General features: G+C 44.0%; 1 protein-coding gene across 1 annotated transcript in view; it reads right to left on the bottom strand.

Moving 5' to 3' along the window:
- Positions 1–18,795, bottom strand: part of LOC307137167 (actin-binding protein WASF3) — a 47,987-nt gene that overhangs the window by 13,455 nt on the left and 15,737 nt on the right. The window contains exons 2-4 of the mRNA XM_079834667.1: positions 6,467–6,625; positions 4,169–4,303; positions 857–1,010 (exon numbers count right to left, since the gene is read on the bottom strand). Of these exons, the coding sequence (XP_079690793.1) occupies positions 857–1,010; positions 4,169–4,303; positions 6,467–6,599 (422 nt within the window). The 5' untranslated portion in view covers positions 6,600–6,625. The remainder of the gene's footprint in view (positions 1–856; positions 1,011–4,168; positions 4,304–6,466; positions 6,626–18,795) is intronic.

Here is an 18,795-nt window from a genome sequence, read left to right as displayed (position 1 = left end):
CACACGCACGGACGCACATGCACACGCACGCACGCACACACAAACACACACACACACACACACACACACACACACACGTGTGACTGCAACAGACAACATTTGTATAGAATTTCAAACTCCTGTTCATTTCTGATTATTGCTATTGGTTTTATTTTTATTTTTTAAAATCCAATTAATATCTTATTCTGAATTTACATTTGGTATATTTGTGAATACAATCTGACCCTTAAAGTGCATTTTAGTTATATTTTGTGCAAATGTATGTGGCATTATTGAAAAAACAGACAACAACAAAAACAACAAACTCTAACCTCTCACAAAAATACTGATGTTAATGTATTTTATGTTTATTTTCACAAAATACAGTATATCAAAAAAGTAGTATCTGGATCTCTCTCTCCCTCTGCTGGATCTATATGGTCAAAACACTTTATTTCTAAAACTGTAATTCTGCCTCTAACATCTAGATCAATATCCACAAACTCATATTTCATTTAGATCATCATTAAAGTGTTTCTTTCAGAAAAGTGTAATATTTCATATGCACGCTAATGGTTGAGTAATTCTGTGGTAAATCGGCACCACATATCCCCCAAAACACAGCATTAATGTATAGTTGAGATGTAAATTACAGTATATATCATTTGTATAAATAAATAAATATATTTATAAATGCGAGGGTCAAAGACTCTGTGTGTAAATGAAATGTTTAGCTTAAATTAAATGTAGTAAAATATAAGATTTATATATACTGTATACTGTAGGCTATAAAAAATACAAATGGTCCAACAAATGCACAAATATCAAATAAATGTTGATTTTGAGGTGAATATGCTCTGCTGAAGCGTGTGCTGACCTGTACGGTGTGAGGATGTTGAGAGGAGGGGGTTTGTCGCAGCGGTGGTAAACCTCCATCACAGGGTTGGGGATGGAGTTTCGGGACACCACCTGCTGGTCCTGGATAGTGGAGCTCTTGAAGGCTTTGCGCATGTTGATATCCTGTAAGGAAACTGAAGAGCGAGCACAGAAAACACCATCACTGATCTGCTGCAGGGCTAAGAGAGACACAATGAGCTCAGGGGTTTGGGCACAAAAACCCAAAACACACTTAATCCTGGTCTAGCCTTCACATTGGCATTTTAACAACGAACCTAAAGGCGTAGTTATTATGTTCACAGCCTGATTGGTCGGCTTTTATGTTGCACTCGTAATAAAACAAGAATCAACATCGGCTTGGCCTTTCAGAGATGGAGAGAACTGAGGGATATGAAATGTTATAGTGACACAGATATTGCAGGTGAGTAAAGGTGTTTTACTGAACAGATAAACTTCCAAATATCCACTCGTCATGTGGGTCAGAGGTCATTTTTCATGTGGGTCAGAGGTTGTCTACACTCACCTGAGCTTATGCTACTCCTACGTCAGGCGTCGGGTCAGAGGTCAGTCGTCATGCGTCGGGTCAGAGGTCACTCATCATGCGTCGGGTCAGAGGTCACTCATCATGCGTCGGGTCAGAGGTTGTCTACACTCACCTGAGCTTACGCTACTCCTACGTCAGGCGTCCGGTCAGAGGTCAGTCGTCATGCGTCGGGTCAGAGGTCACTCATCATGCGTCGGGTCAGAGGTCACTCATCATGCGTCGGGTCAGAGGTCACTCATCATGCGTTGGGTCAGAGGTCACTCATCATGCGTCGGGTCAGAGGTCACTCATCATGCGTCGGGTCAGAGGTCGTCTACTCTCACCTGAGCTTACGCTACTCCTACGTCAGGCGTCCGGTCAGAGGTCAGTCGTCATGCGTCGGGTCAGAGGTCATTCATCATGCGTCGGGTCAGAGGTCACTCATCATGCGTTGGGTCAGAGGTCACTCATCATGCGTCGGGTCAGAGGTCACTCATCATGCGTCGGGTCAGAGGTCGTCTACTCTCACCTGAGCTTACGCTACTCCTACATCAGGCGTCCGGTCAGAGGTCAGTCGTCATGCGTTGGGTCAGAGGTCAGTCGTCATGCGTTGGGTCAGAGGTCACTCATCATGCGTGGGGTCAGAGATCAGTCGTCATGCGTTGGGTCAGAGGTCACTCGTCATGCGCTGGGTCAAAAGTCGTCTACTCTCACCTGAGCTTACGCTACTCCTATGTCATGTGTCGGGTCAGAGGTCACTCGTCATGCGTTGGGTCAGAGGTCACTCGTCATGCGTCATGCGTAGGGTCAGAGGTCACTCGTCATGCGTTGGGTCAGAGGTCACTCGTCATGCGTCATGCGTAGGGTCAGAGGTCACTCGTCATGCGTTGGGTCAGAGGTCAGTCGTCATGCGTTGGGTCAGAGGTCAGTCGTCATGCGTTGGGTCAGAGGTCAGTCGTCATGCGTTGGGTCAGAGGTCACTCATCATGCGTTGGGTCAGAGGTCAGTCGTCATGCGTTGGGTCAGAGGTCACTCGTCATGCATTGGGTCAGAGGTCGTCTACTCTCACCTGAGCTCACGCTACTCCTACATCATGCGTGGGGTCAGAGGTCACTCGTCATGCATCGGGTCAGAGGTCGTCTACTCTCACCTGAGCTCACGCTACTCCTACATCATGCGTGGGGTCAGAGGTCACTCGTCATGCATCGGGTCAGAGGTCGTCTACTCTAACCTGAGCTCACGCTACTCCTACATCATGCGTGGGGTCAGAGGTCACTCGTCATGCGTCGGGTCAGAGGTCGTCTACTCTCACCTGAGCTCACGCTACTCCTACATCATGCGTGGGGTCAGAGGTCACTCGTCATGCATCGGGTCAGAGGTCGTCTACTCTCACCTGAGCTCACGCTACTCCTACATCATGCGTGGGGTCAGAGGTCACTCATCATGCGTCGGGTCAGAGGTCATCTACTCTCACCTGAGCTCACGCTACTCCTACATACTTTTATGATGGATGCACTTTTTTGGGCTTCAAAATCTCGACCCCATTCCCTCCCATTATAAAGCTGGGAAGAGCCAGGACTTTTTTAATATAACTCTGATTGTGTTCGTCTGAAAGAAGAAAGTCACACACCTAGGATGAGTCGAGGGCGAGTAAATTAAGGGATAACTTTCATTTTTGGGTGAACTATCCCTTTAAGTCTAGTAGTGAATGTTTATGAGCAGTATGACAATCATATTCATCGCAACAGAGCCGAAGGACAACCAAAACAATATTCTTCCACAAAATCCATGAAGCTCTGTTTTTTTAACCACTAGGGGGCCAAAAGTTACATAGTGTGCCTTTAAGTAAAAACTCTACTTTAGTATTATATCTTTATGGCAAATAGTTAAAATAGTTAAATAGTTAAAAACGCGCAATTTTATATTGACCTACATTAAGTAACATTTTGGCTTCAACACTTCAGTCTGTTTTTTTAAAAAACGTTTTGTGTGAATTTTTTTGTATTTGCGATAAGAAATATATGAACCAAACCATAAATATAACTTCAGAAAAATGAATAAACTTGGCTATAACGATATGATTCCCCCCCTGTGTATGTACTTGGGAAACTTTTCCTTTCTCTACACATCATTTAAAGCTACACTGTGTGATATTTTCCCCCATCTAGTGGTGAACTTGTATATGACCATCCAGTGAATATTAGTTTCTGTTCCTCTCAATTCCGATTTAGTTTTAACTCCTACGGTGGCTGATTTAGTCCAAGATTAACATGGCTTCAGTTCGACCTCGTCCACATTCGACACGGAGCCATCGAGTGTTAAAACGGCAAAGGCAAAGCTTGAATTTACGGGAATGTCCCTCTTTGGCTAATGTACTTTCAAGATGGAGGAGCAACATGGCGACCCGCATTCAAACCCTCACCCGTATGTGTTTACAATGGCATATTATAAACTTACGAGAATACTTTATTACTTGAAAGAAGTAAATATACATTAATGAGCACATATATTTTTAAAAGAACTAAGTGTTTTTAGCTAAGAATAGTTACACAGTGTAGCTTTAAAGACTGATGGCAAGTTAATTGGTGCTGATTGTAATTACTTTGCAGTAAGTTTGTATTTTATGCACGGTTGACGGAGAGAACTTCTCTATTATGCTTCTATATTGTCCTGACCTCAGCCCTGTGGTTGCTCTGTGCTGTGTGTCCAGGCTGTGTCACAACACATCATGTCAGCAGTGGGTCAGTTTTTGCTAATGCTAATTCATACCCTCCTCCACTGTGGAGTCCAGTTGTGTGACCTTCACCGCCAGCAGATCCACGCGCTCCTGTAAACGGTTCATGCGTGTGTAGAAGCAGTTGGCCTCATTAAACAGCTCTCCGAAGATGTCCTCTGCATGTCGACCTGTAACCATAAACACATATTGTAGAATAAGGCAAAAATTATCACTTTTCACATCTCACATCATATATTATTTAGTGACCCAATGCAGAGAAAACGACTGAAAATTAAGTTCCTTTTAATATTATTATCAATATGTTGGGGTGGGACATGTTAAAGGGCTCATCCTTAAAAATAAAGAAATAACAAACAAAACATTGGCAGCACGATTTAGGAAAAAAAAAATCGAATTGCAATTTTTCTAACAAAATTTACGATTTAAAATGTGATTTTAGAAGAAATTCCAGATTCGCTGTGTTTGTATGTGTGTAGGACTGCACTATTTGTCTGAAAATGTGTGATTATACATCAATATGGCTATATAATAATAATAATAATAACATATTATTATTAGGGCTGTCAAAAGATTAATCGCGATTAATCGCATCCAAAATAAAAGTTTGTGTTTACATAATAAATGTGTGTGTACTCTGTTAATTATTATTTATATATAAATACACACACATTCATGTATATATTTAAGAAATATTTGCATGTATATACATTTATATAATCTATAATATATATAAATATAAATGTTTTATATATAAAAATATTATTTTTTTCTTAAATATATACATGCTTGTGTGTTTATTTATATATAAATAATAATTAACAGAGTACACACACATATATTATGTAAACACAAACTTTTATTTTGGATGCGATTAATCGCGATTAATCTTTTGACAGCCCTAATTATTATGAATAATACTATGTTATAATTATTATTATTATTAAATTAAACTATAAAAAATACTAAATAGAAATATTCTATTATAAAAATAAGATCGTAATCATTGTAAAACTCTTGTAATATTTTACCTTAAAATAAAGTAAAAAGTAAATATTGAGTATTTATAATATATTTCAAAATATATAATATATATATGCAGTAGTGATCAAAAGTGATGCCTGTCTTAGGAAAATTGACACCTTTACCCTTTATTAAAAAAATTATTATTAAGATTTGTTAAAAATGTGTCGATTTTGTAGTCATATAGTCATAATTTCGTACTAAGAAATTATGAAAACATGCAAAAACAAGAAAGAACCAATTAAATATTCATAACTGATTATGTTTTAGTAAATGTATGCTTTTTTCTGTCAGCTTTTCGTTTTTCTATCCTTTTTTTTGCATGGTAAAATAAAACCTGGAGATAATCACCTTAACCGAGTTCAGTGTTTTGTTCTTCCCTCATATTTTGATATTTGTTTTTAATGACGTACAAAAGTAAGAGTTTAAATTAGGGCTGTCAAAAGATTAATCGCGATTAATCACATCCAAAATAAAAGTTTTTGTTTACATAATATATGTGTGTGTACTCTGTTAATTATTATTTATATATAAATACACACATATTCATGTATATATTTAAGAAATATTTGCATGTTTATACTGTATATACATTTATATAATCTATAATATATATATATATATATAAATGTTTTATATATAAAAATAATATTTATTTCTTAAATATATACATGCTTGTGTGTGTATTTATATATAAATAATAATTAACAGAGTACACACACATATACTATGTAAACACAAACTTTTATTTTGGATGCGATTAATCGCGATTAATCTTTTGACAGCCCTAGTTTTAATAAGTTGGCTACATTTATTTACATTTTATTCATTTAGCAGATGCTTTTATCCTAAGAGTCTTACAACTGAGGAATATCAGAAGCTATTTGTTATAAACAAGCAGTTTGCCATTATGCATCTCGTTGGCTAAAAAAGTCATGTAGAAAAATATCTCTCACTCTACTAGAAAATCTTCCATTCCCTGCTCAAACACAAACACTAGTGGAACCGTTCCTTGTGCTATGTCCCATGTTGCAAGTCTAATGGGTTAATAATAAGGATGCACTGATGTATCGGCCAATAATCGGTATCGGCTGATTTCACTTTTGGCCATTGGCTGGTTGTTTAAAAACAGGCGAGGATCAGGGCCGATTATATCCTGTCAATCAAAAAGGGGTATATAAATATCAGTGCATCTCTATTTAATATCTAATCCAGGGTAATGAATGAACAATGAAAAATATAAGACAAGATAGGCCAGGACTGTATTAAACCAGAGTTAAAAATGACTGTGTGTGAAAGACTGAACCTACTAAGTCCTCCCAGTTGTTTGATGATGGCCGCCAGTGTGCTGTTAGTGACGCACTCCAGCTCATTGGTCACCCCGTCCGGCAGAGCTCCTCGACACAGGTGCTTGGGCTCGATGTTCCGCTTTACAAGAGGCATGGCTGTCCTCGGCTACCAACACTGACCTGTGAGGAGACAGAAGAGCACAGCGATTTCAGAGCTAACGTGATGCAGCAAACACAAGGACTGTAGACATATTATTATTATTATAAATGATGTTTAGACTTTCAACTCCAATCCTAATACTTACAGCCTTACAAAGTAATAAAACACACATTATATTTGAAAAAAATAATTGTAGGGATGCACCGATATTAAATATTTGGCCGATAACGTCAATTCTTAATATTTGAAAGCTGATAACCGATATATTAGCCGAAACATCTAAATCCCAATTTTTATATATTTTTTGAGAGCTGATGCACCGATATGAAGATTTTGGCCTATACTATAACCGATAAATCGAAATAAAAATTTGTAAATAATGCACGATATGAACATTTTAGTCGATGCGATAACGTCTCGGTTACGTATGTAACCCTCGTTCCCTGAGGAGGGAACGGAGACGTACGTTAGTGACTAACGAATGGGGGTTTCGCTTAGAAGCCAATCATCTTCTTCGTATTCAACAGCGCCCAATGGCAGTGCCAATGCCATGGGCATGCGGAATTTGCATGCGTAACTCCGCCCCACCTCGTGGGTATATCAGGAAGTACGCTGGCAACATCGCATTATGTTACTGCTGCAGGAGCCAAGACTGAACTCCGCGTTCCAGGCAGCACAGCTGACGTGGCAAAGGAAACGTACGTCTCCGTTCCCTCCTCAGGGAACGAGGGTTACATACGTAACCGAGACGTTCCCTTTCGTTCAGTCACTACGACGTACGTTAGTGACTAACGAATGGGGGATCCTATTCAACAACGCCACTCGGCTGTCATCCAGTGCCCTGCGTAAGTGTGAGACCCGCCACTTAAGGCCGTAGGACTCCCACTTAACACAGGATTACCAAGGTACACTGGGAAGCATATCCCAGTGAGGGAATGCCAAGATGCCTACCGTAGGGAGGACTTAGAGAATACACATATGACCCGCTGAGGGTTGCATATGGAAGATCTCTAGGGTACCAGCCGAAGGTGGATTTTTAACCCTAGGGGTGGCAGGGGCTTGCCAAGGGAAAGACACCTGCTCACTGAGGAGGCTTACGGTGGGAATACTCGTGTGGGGGTCGCCGGAGGGGAACCATGCACACGGAGCACCTGGCCGGACATGAGGGTCTGGGCTAGAAAGGGCAGACTGAACTGATGTCGGCGTAAGCAGTGCTGGAGGAGCTCAGGGCTCTCGGGGAGCTCACCTGAGGAAAATATCGCACGTATCCAGTCATGGGAGTGGAATGGCGAGCAAGCGAAGACACCTGAGCCTGGCCCATTACCGGCCACCCGTAGGGGCGAGTACATAGTCGGACACTGGCTCCACTCGGAGATTGTAGAATCTGGCGAATGTGTTGGGTGTCGCCCAGCCTGCAGCTCTGCAGATGTCTGTTAGCGAGGCGCCATGCGCTAGAGCCCAAGAGGAGGCCACACTCCGGGTGGAGTGTGCCCTCACACCAAGGGGACATGGTCGGCCTTGCTGCTGGTATGCCAAAACAATGGTGTCCACTATCCAGTGAGACAACCTCTGCTTTGAGAGAGCGCTTCCCTTCCGCTCTCCACCATAACAGACAAAGAGCTGGTCTGAGGTCCTGAAACACTGCGTCATGTCTACGTAGGCGCGGAGAGCGCGTACTGGACAGAGCAATGCCAAGGCTGGGTCTGCCTCCTCCAAAGGCAGCGCTTGCAGGTTCACCACCTGATCTCGGAACGGAGTGGTAGGAACCTTGGGCACATATCCGGGCCGGGGTCTCAGGATCACGTGAGAGTTAGCCGGCCCGAACTCAAGAGACGCTTCGTCAACCGAAAATGCTTGCAGGTCCCCGACCCTCTTAAGCGAGGCCAATGCGGTCAGCAGAGCCGTCTTCATAGACAAGAACTTAATCTCGGCCGACCGCAAAGGCTCAAAGGGAGGCCTCTGCAGAGCACTTAAGACTACTGAGAGGTCCCAAGAGGGAACGAGAGGAGAGCGAGGAGGATTCAGTCTCCTCGCCCCCCTCAGGAACCTGATGATCAGGTCGTGCTGACTTACCTTTTTGTCTCCCAGGAGATCGTGGTAGGCAGATATTGCGGCCACGTACACTTTAAGGGTGGAGGGAGACAGCCTTCGCTCCACCCCCTCCTGGAGAAACGATAGCACGGACCCGATCGGGCATTTCCAGGGGTCTTCTTGGCGGGAAGAGCACCATGTGACGAAGAGGTTCCACTTCAACGCATAGAGACGTCGTGTAGACTCAGCTCTAGCGGAAGTGATGGTAGCGACCACCGCAGGTGGAAGGCTACTCAAACCTACCGTGTCCCGTCCAGAAGCCACACGTGGAGCTTCCAGAACGCTGGACGCGGGTGCCAAAAGGTGCCCCGTCTCTGAGTAAGGAGGTCCGGTCTCAGAGGAATAGGCCAGGGAGGGGCTGTCGCAAGGAGTAAGAGTTCTGGGAACCAGGTCTGGCCGTGCCAAAGCGGGGCGACCAAGACGACCTGCTCCTTGTCCTCCCTGATCTTGCACAGTACCCGTGCAAGAAGGCTCACTGGGGGAAACGCATACTTGCGTAGCCCTGACGGCCAGCTGTGCGCCAGTGCATCCGTGCCGAGGGTGCCCTCGGTCAGGGAATAATACAGGGAGCAATGGGAAGAGTCCTGGGAGGCAAACAGATCTACCTGTGCGTCGCCGAACCGTTCCCATATCAGCTGGATCGTCTGGGGGTGGAGTCTCCACTCTCCGGGGAGAGGCTGAAACCGTGAGAGCTCGTCGGCTGCACAGTTCAGGTCTCCAGGGATGTGGACAGCACGAAGGGACCTCAGGCGCTTCTGACTCCACAAAACGAGATGGCGGGCGAGTTGAGACATACGGTGGGAGCGTAGACCGCCCTGGTGGTTGATGTACGCTACTACGGCCGTGTTGTCTGTCCTGACTAGCACATGTTGACCCTTCAGCAACGCTCGGAAGCGGTGCAGGGCGAACCGTACAGCCAGTAACTCGAGGCAATTGACATGCAGAAGGCGCTGGGGTCCTGTCCAGGAGCCCGCGGCTGCTTGTCCATTGCACATGGCACCCCAGCCCGTGGATGATGCATCTGTTGTCACAACAACATGCCGGGAAGCTCGTTCTAAGGACACTCCGGTCCGTAGAAACTTGAGGTTCGACCACGGGGTGAGTGTCTGTAAGCAGGCCCGGGTCACTGGGACCCGGAGCGTGCCAGACCGCCATGCCCATCTCGGGACTCGATCGCGTAGCCAGTGCTGAAGCGGTCTCATATGAAGCAATCCGAGCGGCGTTACCGCGGCTGCAGATGCCATATGCCCCAGGAGCCTCTGAAACCATTTCAGTGGAACCGCACTCTTGCCCTCGAGTTGTCGAAGGGAAGTCAGCAGAGACTGCGCGCGCTCGCTCGAAAGCTGCGCGCACATGGCGACCGAGTCGATATCCATACCGAGAAAAGAGATCCTCTGCGCGGGGCAAAGTTTGCTCTTCTCCCAGTTGACCCGAAGGCCCAGACGGGCTAGGTGATGGAGCACCAGATCTCTGTGTCCGCAAACCTGCTCTCGAGAGGGACCCAGTATGAGCCAGTCGTCGAGGTAGTTCAGGATGCGGACCCCGTGCTGCCGAAGGGGCGCAAGGGCTGCCTCGGCAATCTTCGTAAAGACGCGAGGGGACAGAGATAGCCCGAATGGTAGAACCGCGTACTGATATGCCCGCCCCTCGAAAGCAAACCGTAGGAACGGTCTGTGTCGAGGCAAAATGGAGACATGGAAGTAGGCGTCCTTCAGGTCGATCGCTGCAAACCAATCGTGTGGACGAACGCATTCGAAAAGGCGTTTCGCTGTCAACATCTTGAACGGAAACCGGTGAAGGTAACGGTTCAAGACGCGCAGGTCCAGGATTGGCCGTAGCCCACCGGTCTTTTTGGGTACAATGAAGTACGGGCTGTAAAACCCGCAATTCATCTCGGCTGGAGGGACAGGTTCGATCGCACCCTTCGCCAGTAGGGTGGCAATCTCCGCTCGCATGACGGGGGCGTTGGCCCCGATCATGGTGGAACGGACTCCCCGGAAGCAGGGAGGAACCTGCGCGAACTGAATCGCGTAGCCGCGCCTGACGGTCCGCTCGACCCAGCGGGACAGCCCTGGAAGCTGAAGCCAGACATCCAGAAACTGCACCAGCGGGGTCATACGGTGTACAGACGTACCCGGTGTGGGCTTGCAGCGATGCAGCGTCACCGGCCCGGACATGGGAGGCTGTGGGGCGTCCCGGTGCGGGGGCACGGTTGACAGCTGCGTCCTGACAGAGGAGACCAGGGAAGGACGCACGTTCCACTGGGGTCTGCTCTGCCAGGAGGCTGGCGACAGAGTGGGATGCGAGTGGCGGGACCCGTGGGTGGCGCGCACCGTCATCACCGGACTCTGTGGGCTCAGGGATGGGAGTGTTAATTCTTTCTTTGACCAACATAGGGTGCTGCTGACCCGGGGGCCAGCAGCTGAACAAAGGATTCTCCCCCGGCCCTCCACCGGGGGAAGGAGTGGTCCTGCTACCATCTCCTCGAAAGAATTTCCCATCCCTGAGCCGTCCGTCTCAGGAGCGCCGCTTGGCCTGGCGTTTAGCGGGGCGCGGGGCGGCCTGAGGGGACTTGGACGCCTTCCTACGGCTTCCTCCGCGACCCGGCCCGGGTGAAGGCTGCTGCTTGGACCGGGTGGGAGGGGCGGGAGCCTTAGGAGGGCGTCCTCGGCGTGGAGCAGACTGAGGCGACTGTGCCGGCGGCTGGGTGGAGGCAGCAGCTGGCCGCCGGGACAGTACATGTTTGATTGCCTCAGTCTGCTTCTGGGCGATTGAGAACTGTTGGGCGAAGTCCTCAACCGCCCCGCCGAAGAGGCCGGCCTGGGATATGGGGGCATCGAGGAACCGGGTCCGCTCGGTGTCCCGCATATCGGCCAGGTTCAGCCACAGGTGACGCTCCTGGACCACATTTGTGGACATCACTTGACCCAGGGAGCGTGCGGTCACCTTCGTCGCCCGGAGAGCGAGGTCGGTGGCGGCACGCAGCTCATTTAAGAGCCCCGGATCAACTCCACCCTCGTGCATGTCCTTGAGGATCCTGGCCTGGTAGATCTGGAGGATCGCCATGGCATGCAGCGAAGCGGCAGCCTGCCCCGCGGCTCTGTGCGATTTCGACACCAAGGTTGATGTGAACCGACAGGCTTTGGAGGGGTGCTTAGGATCACCACGCCAGGTTGAAGCGCTCTGAGGACACAGTTGCATCGCAACAGAACGTTCAACTGGAGGGATCCCAGTGTACCCTTTAGCTGCCGCCCCATCGAGGACGGAGAAGGCGGAGGAAGCCACCGAACGGTCGCGGGAAGACAACGGGGACTTCCAGGACCGCGTGAGTTCCTCATGCAGCTCGGGAAAGAAAGGTATTGAGGGCAAGGACTGACGGGTGTCAGCGCGAGCCCCCAAAAACCAATCGTCGAGCCTTGAGCGTTCGGGACAGGGTGGAGGGTTCCACTCGATCCCTAAGCTCGCGGCTGCCCGAGACAACATGGCTGTCAGCTCTGGATCTGACTCGGGCAATGCTGGCACGCCCGAGGGCGGCAGCACAGCCGAGTCATCATCTCCAGAGGACTCGAGCCCACCTTGTGATGCGGTGATCGACATCGCATCCTCCTCCGGAGCGCCAAACGAGATGCGCGGGGGGGCCGGAGCCGGCCCCGCGATCTGCATCTGAACGCTCGCGGGTTGCAATGTGCAAGACGGGGGTGTGGCCCGAGGCATGAGCGTCGGGGCTTTGTTCCACACCGTAACCGTCAAGTCACCCTGACCACCAGCCGAAGTACTGGGCCTCTGGGACTCAGTAGATCGGGGTGTGGTAGAGGGGACTCACTTCAGTACGAAGGTCATGGAGTCTTGACCGCAACACTGCGATGGTCATGTTCCCGCAGTGAGAACATGACTCATCCACGAACGCTGTCTGAGCATGCTGAAAGCCCAAACATACCAGACAGTGTTCGTGCCCATCAGAGGAGGAAAGCAACCGACCACACCCAGAAGTACACGGACGAGACATCCTGAAAAGGACGCGTCACGTGTAAGCTCTTTTATGAGAGGAAAGCCTCGCAGAGAACGCCGAAGCGCCCAGGGACCACACACCAGCTGTCTAGCGGACCACTGCGCAGATCAGCAGGCAGGCAGTATGATGATCACTGGAACGCGCCGTAACACCAACGCCTCTGGAAAGCTGTTCGTCTCGAAAACCTGTCGAAGACTCAGATCAGGCTTGTAGGAGTGAAGAGATCCTCTTGGCTCCAAAGCAGAAACATAATGCGATGTTGCCAGCGTACTTCCTGATATACCCACGAGGTGGGGCGGAGTTACGCATGCAAATTCCGCATGCCCATGGCATTGGCACTGCCATTGGGCGCTGTTGAATACGAAGAAGATGATTGGCTTCTAAGCGAAACCCCCATTCGTTAGTCACTAACGTACGTCGTAGTGACTGAACGAAAGGGAACGATAATTCTTTATATTTGAAAGCCGATAACCGATTGGCCTATATATCTAAATACAAATTTTTCTATCATTTTTGAGACCTGATGCACCGATATGAAAATTTTGGCCGATACTATAACTGATAAATCTAAGTAAAACATTTTATATAATGCACAATAATGAACATTTTAGTCGATACAATAACGATAATTCTTTATATTTGAAAGCCGATAACCGATATATTGGCCTATATATCTAAATAAAAATGTTTCTATCATTTTTGAGAATGTTTATACAATTTATGAGACCTGATGCACCGATATGAATTTTTTTTTGCCGATTTCGATAACCGATAATTCTTTATATTTGAAAGCCGTTAAGTAATTAATTGGCCGATAAATCGAAATAAAAAATATTATAGAGAGCCGATGCACAGATGAGAAAATTTTGCCCGATGCGATAACCAATAATTCTTTATATTTGAAAGCCGATAACCGATATATTGGCAAATATATATATATATATACAAATGTTTATATAATTTTTGAGACCTGATGCACCGATATGAACATTTTTGCTGATTATGATAACCGATAATTCTTTATATTTGAAGGCCGATAAGTCATTTATTGGCCGATAAATCGAAATAAAAAATGTTGTAGAATTTTTGAGAGCCGATGAACCGATGTGAAAATTTTGCCTGATACGATAACGATAATTCTTTATATTTGATAGCAAATAACCAATATATTGGCCGACATATCTTAATAAAAATGTTTATATAATTTTTGAGACCTGATGCACCGATATGAACATTTTTGCAGATTATGATAACTAATAATTCTTGATATTTGAAAGCCGATAACCAATATATTGGCCGATAAATCGAAATAAAAAATGTTATAGAATTGTTTACGATTGGCTAGATAGATAATTAGTGAATGATGTGACAGTGGAGTCTTCCAGGTAGAACTACGCTGGAGCATCCATTTCTTTATATTTGAAAGCCAGTAACCGATATATTGGCCAATATATCTAAATAAAAATTCCACATTTTTATATAATTTCTGAGAGCCTGATTACAAAAACAAAAGTCTCAACATTAAAATCCATGTCCTAAGCACACAATTATGATGTTCTCATTATAATTTTATGTAGCCGATATGACAGACTTGAGGCAGGAATTGCAGATCCGATACCCTCGAATTATGCCTACGGACGGGGCCTACGCCAAATTTACTTTGTATATTATTAGCTTGCTGAGCTATTAATAAATGCACTATTGTCGATATAATTCTCCCGAGTCTTTCCTGTAGAACTGTATTTTCCTTTTTTTTAAGTGATTCCAATCATATTTCAAGCAATTCAAATCCATCATGGCGAACTGCGCATCTGATGTGTCTCAGCTGAAGGGAATAATACATTATTCATCGGCTTTAATATATCGGCCAAATGTTCTTATCGGGACGATAAAGATAACACTAAAAATTAACATATATCGGGTGATAATGATATGGTGACCGATATATCGTGCATCCTTAAATAACTGATCACTACATTTTTTCTCCATAATGTAGTTCTTTCAGACTACATATTTGTCAAATCTATAAAAATAATTTGACTTTATTTAATCGGACACTCAACTTCACACATTATGTGGGAACACACATAACACAGGGTCTCAATCACTAACCGCCTATTTTTGTATAAAAATCAATGTACAAACGTTTTCACACAGAAATCGTGATTCATCAATAGGCTCGCAGTTTCATTCAGATTTTCTCCCTCTGTTTGGCCTGAAACACTGTTTGTTATCATCCAGCTTGAAATGTTGACTACAAACATGGAGATTTTTCAGATTTTGCATTGCAGAGTTCTCTCCATTTTTGCAAATCTTGAAACGACTCTGGAAACTGTAAGTAACTCACTCCCGCTAAACGTTTACCCAAACAATGCAAGTCAACACCATTATGACTAAAAAGTTTGCTAAGAAGTATTTCCTACTAAAGCAAAGCGTTATTTGACTCTGGTAACTGTATCCAGAACAGACTGGTGGCCGTGGCCTTGGACGGCAACAAGCCCAGTGCATTATGGGTGTTGAAGCCTTATTTGTCAAAAGGGAAAGCAACAACATTTTCTAGTTTTCTCTAGTAAGATAGCACCGATTTCAAAAATTTCAACAGCCTTTCTACTCTATAGGCAGCCAAGTGTTATTGAAACCCATTTTGCCAGCGGTGAAGAACCCTTTTAAGTGTTGAATCAATCTTACTGACAATACAAATGACACGCCAGCCCAGCGCTGAGTATAACTGGATCAGTTTGTCAACAGTCACTCTGTATTCTGTCCTGAGGGGAATCTTCCTGAATTAAATTAAGGTTTGTATTCTATTGAATTATTCATATACAAACAGTAAAACATCCAGCCTCACATTATACACTATCTATTTTGTTTAAATGAACGCTAGCCTTCAACAAAAGCATCCAAATGGAAGGGCTCCAGTCTGTAGGATCGAAGCGGACTCAAACGGAAGTTGAACTCAATGAAAGTGTTTCTTAAATTAGAGTAAAACAGTGACAGATGTACACCCCACACAGGACAATGATGAAATGCTGATAATTTAACATCTTTTACAGGATACACAATAGAACAACGTAGGAGGGAGATGAAGAGGATCAATGAAAGAGTTCATGAAGTCACAAGCAATGGAATAAATACCTGCATCCGTATATTATTTACATAGAGGTCTGGGGAAGCTGTACATACAAAAACTTTTAAACTTTTAGACTTTTAGACAAACACGTTTAGACAAAGCCCAAAACAATTCTGTTGTCTTGTTGTAATGTAAACTACAAAGCAAATTGCACATGCGTATTACGGGTTCAGTCTATAGGCGCGTCATGTTTCTTTACAAACTGGCATCGCCATCTACTGGCCTGGCGGCAGAATACAGCGTTTTTTGTTGTTTTCGCGGATCCATGTGAACGGGGATCGTTTTGACAACATTGTCGACAACTTTTCTGTTTTTAGTACATCATTATGTGCATTTACATGGAGCACTGTAATCGGTTTAAAAGTACAATCCGAATGAAAACGCTCCATATAAACACCTCAATCGGAATAAAAAATGCCCAAACCGAATTAAATTGTAATCGGTTTGAGAGAGGTTGGATAAACCTTTTCACGAACCGATCAAACGAAAAATTCCACCATGTAAACGACCTGATCCGATTACTGTGAGTGCACGTCTTTCTGTGACGCGATATATGTATATGTAGTTGTATATAACAACTGAAGAGGGCGCGCCGCGCTCACACCCGGCTAATGTTGACAAGAGAGGAAAGTTCATTTTTCTGAGGTATTAAACTTTTTATTTCATAACAAGTTATGAATCTAATGTTGGAATAATGACACAGACATAGCCTGGCTACACCATCTCATCTTGACAGCGTTTGTCCGAGGCTTCACTGCGTCTGACAGAAGAATTTTATTTTTCTGAGGTGAGTCTTACACTTTACAACAAACAATAAATAGCTTTTATAAAACTGTATATGTCCTGGTGGCCTTTGAGAGTTGCCATGGCAACGGGGAACATTCAAGCTGCTGGAGAGGACGTGTCGACATTTCTCTCGGTTTCTCATAAGTTACATAAAAAAAGTAACTTACTGCATGTCCGCAGAAAAATAAATAAATATAAAAAATACCAACACAGAACTATTGATCCACGAACGTCGCAGTTACTATAAATTGGCAACGTTACGAATCTGATGCGGCAGACAAATTGTGCGCATGTCACAAAATGATTCCGATTGAAAGTCAGCACATGTAAAAACCACATCGGTTTAGATAACGTCTCATGTAAACAGTCCACCGAATCTTTCAATCGGAATGATTTTAATCGGAATGACAAAAAAGTGCAAATGTAAAAGTGGCTAGTGTCGTGTAAACTTACCCTTAATTCACAGGAGAAAACGAACTGAACAAGAAACAGGTGCACAAAGCAATCAGTAACCATGACAACAATTACTGAATGAGAACTTGGAAAAACAAATTAAGGCCCCGTCCACACAGAGGCGCGTTTAGCTGTGTACGTAAAAAATTTTTACCATATGAGCGTTTCGTCCAGACGGATCCAGAGTTTTGGGAGCCTGAAACCGGTATTTTTTGTCCCAGAGTGGATGAATCTGAAAACGACACCCTTGTGTTTTCGCGTGTACAGCCAATCCGTATATTTTGTGAAACAGTGATGTCATCACACCACGTGGGGCCTGTACCATGATGGTAGTTTAACAAACTCAGGGTTACAGGATTAGTTTAGAGTTGACAAAACCAAAGCAATCTATTCAGGCTTTGTTGGTCCCATGATGCCGATCATCAGCTTTCTCTGTCAACTCAGGCTTTGATCCTGAGTTTAGGAGCTGTGACATCAGCAGTGAACAGCCAATCACAGGCTGTGGATCAGTGAAACGGAGATTAATTTCTCTCTTCTGCAGAATATTACATGATTGAAAAATATTACGAATTTAAACAAATTTACACAGGAAGAAGAAAAGAGCTGTCTATAAAAGAGGACAACTTAAAGAAAAATCTTATTACATCAATGCAAGTAAAAGTTATGAAGTTAGTTGATATACAGAGAGAACTGAACTTTTAAGCTCACATGTAGAAATCTTTATATCTTTATTTATTGATTTTAAAGCTTATTTGTATGACCTTTATATAGGCTATTTATATTAATTTTAACAAAGTGCCTATTAATGTTTGATGACCTAAAATGATACATGTGTAATTGATTAAGGGTATAAAAATTACATAAATGATATCTAAATCCTTCAAAAGTATTATTATTATTATAAATAAGCACTATTAAAAGACAGACGCTTTAGTCATTAAAAACCATTTGCTATGTAGTGACCTTTAATTTGGAGTAGAAAAAGGGGGAGTGACTTTATTACATCAGAGGCGTGTCACTTTGCTGACAGCTGATTGGTCCAATTTCAGTTTGATCTCTATTATCCAGAACATAACCTGCCCTGGAGCAGGTTAGCCATGGAGCGCAAGTTACTATGGAGATGAACGCAGCTAAAAGCCAAACCACTTTAATGGTACCAAAAACCCAGGATTGGCACAAACTAAGTATAAACATATCTGGCTAGCCAGCTAAACCGGCTTCATGGTATAGGCCTCAGCAGGGCCGTGCAGAGAGTTCATCAGGGGCAGGGGCTCAAATGTAAAAAAGGGGCAATATGTAAATATATATATATATATATATATATATATATATATATATATATATATATATATATATATATATATATATATATATATATATATATATATATATATATATATATATATATATATATATATATATATATATATATATATATATCCTTATGCTCATCAAGCCTGCATTTATTTAATCAAAAATACAGAAAAAACAGTATCCTAATATTGTGAAATATTATTACATTATGTTCTTTTTAACTTTTTATTAATCAAAGAATCTTGAAAATAGTAGGCTATCACAGTTTCCATCATTGACATTAAATCCTCATATTAGAATGATTTCTGAATGATCATGTGACACTGAAGAGTGGAGTAATGGTGCTGAAAATCCAGCTGTGATCACAGGAATAAATTATATTTTAAATTATTTTAAAATAGAAAACC

The sequence above is a fragment of the Gobio gobio genome, assembly GCF_949357685.1.
Source record: "Gobio gobio genome assembly, chromosome: 14".
Classification (NCBI taxonomy): domain Eukaryota; kingdom Metazoa; phylum Chordata; class Actinopteri; order Cypriniformes; family Gobionidae; genus Gobio; species Gobio gobio.
Note: the sequence above shows the minus strand (reverse complement) of the source record. Positions and strands in the feature narration are given on the sequence as shown.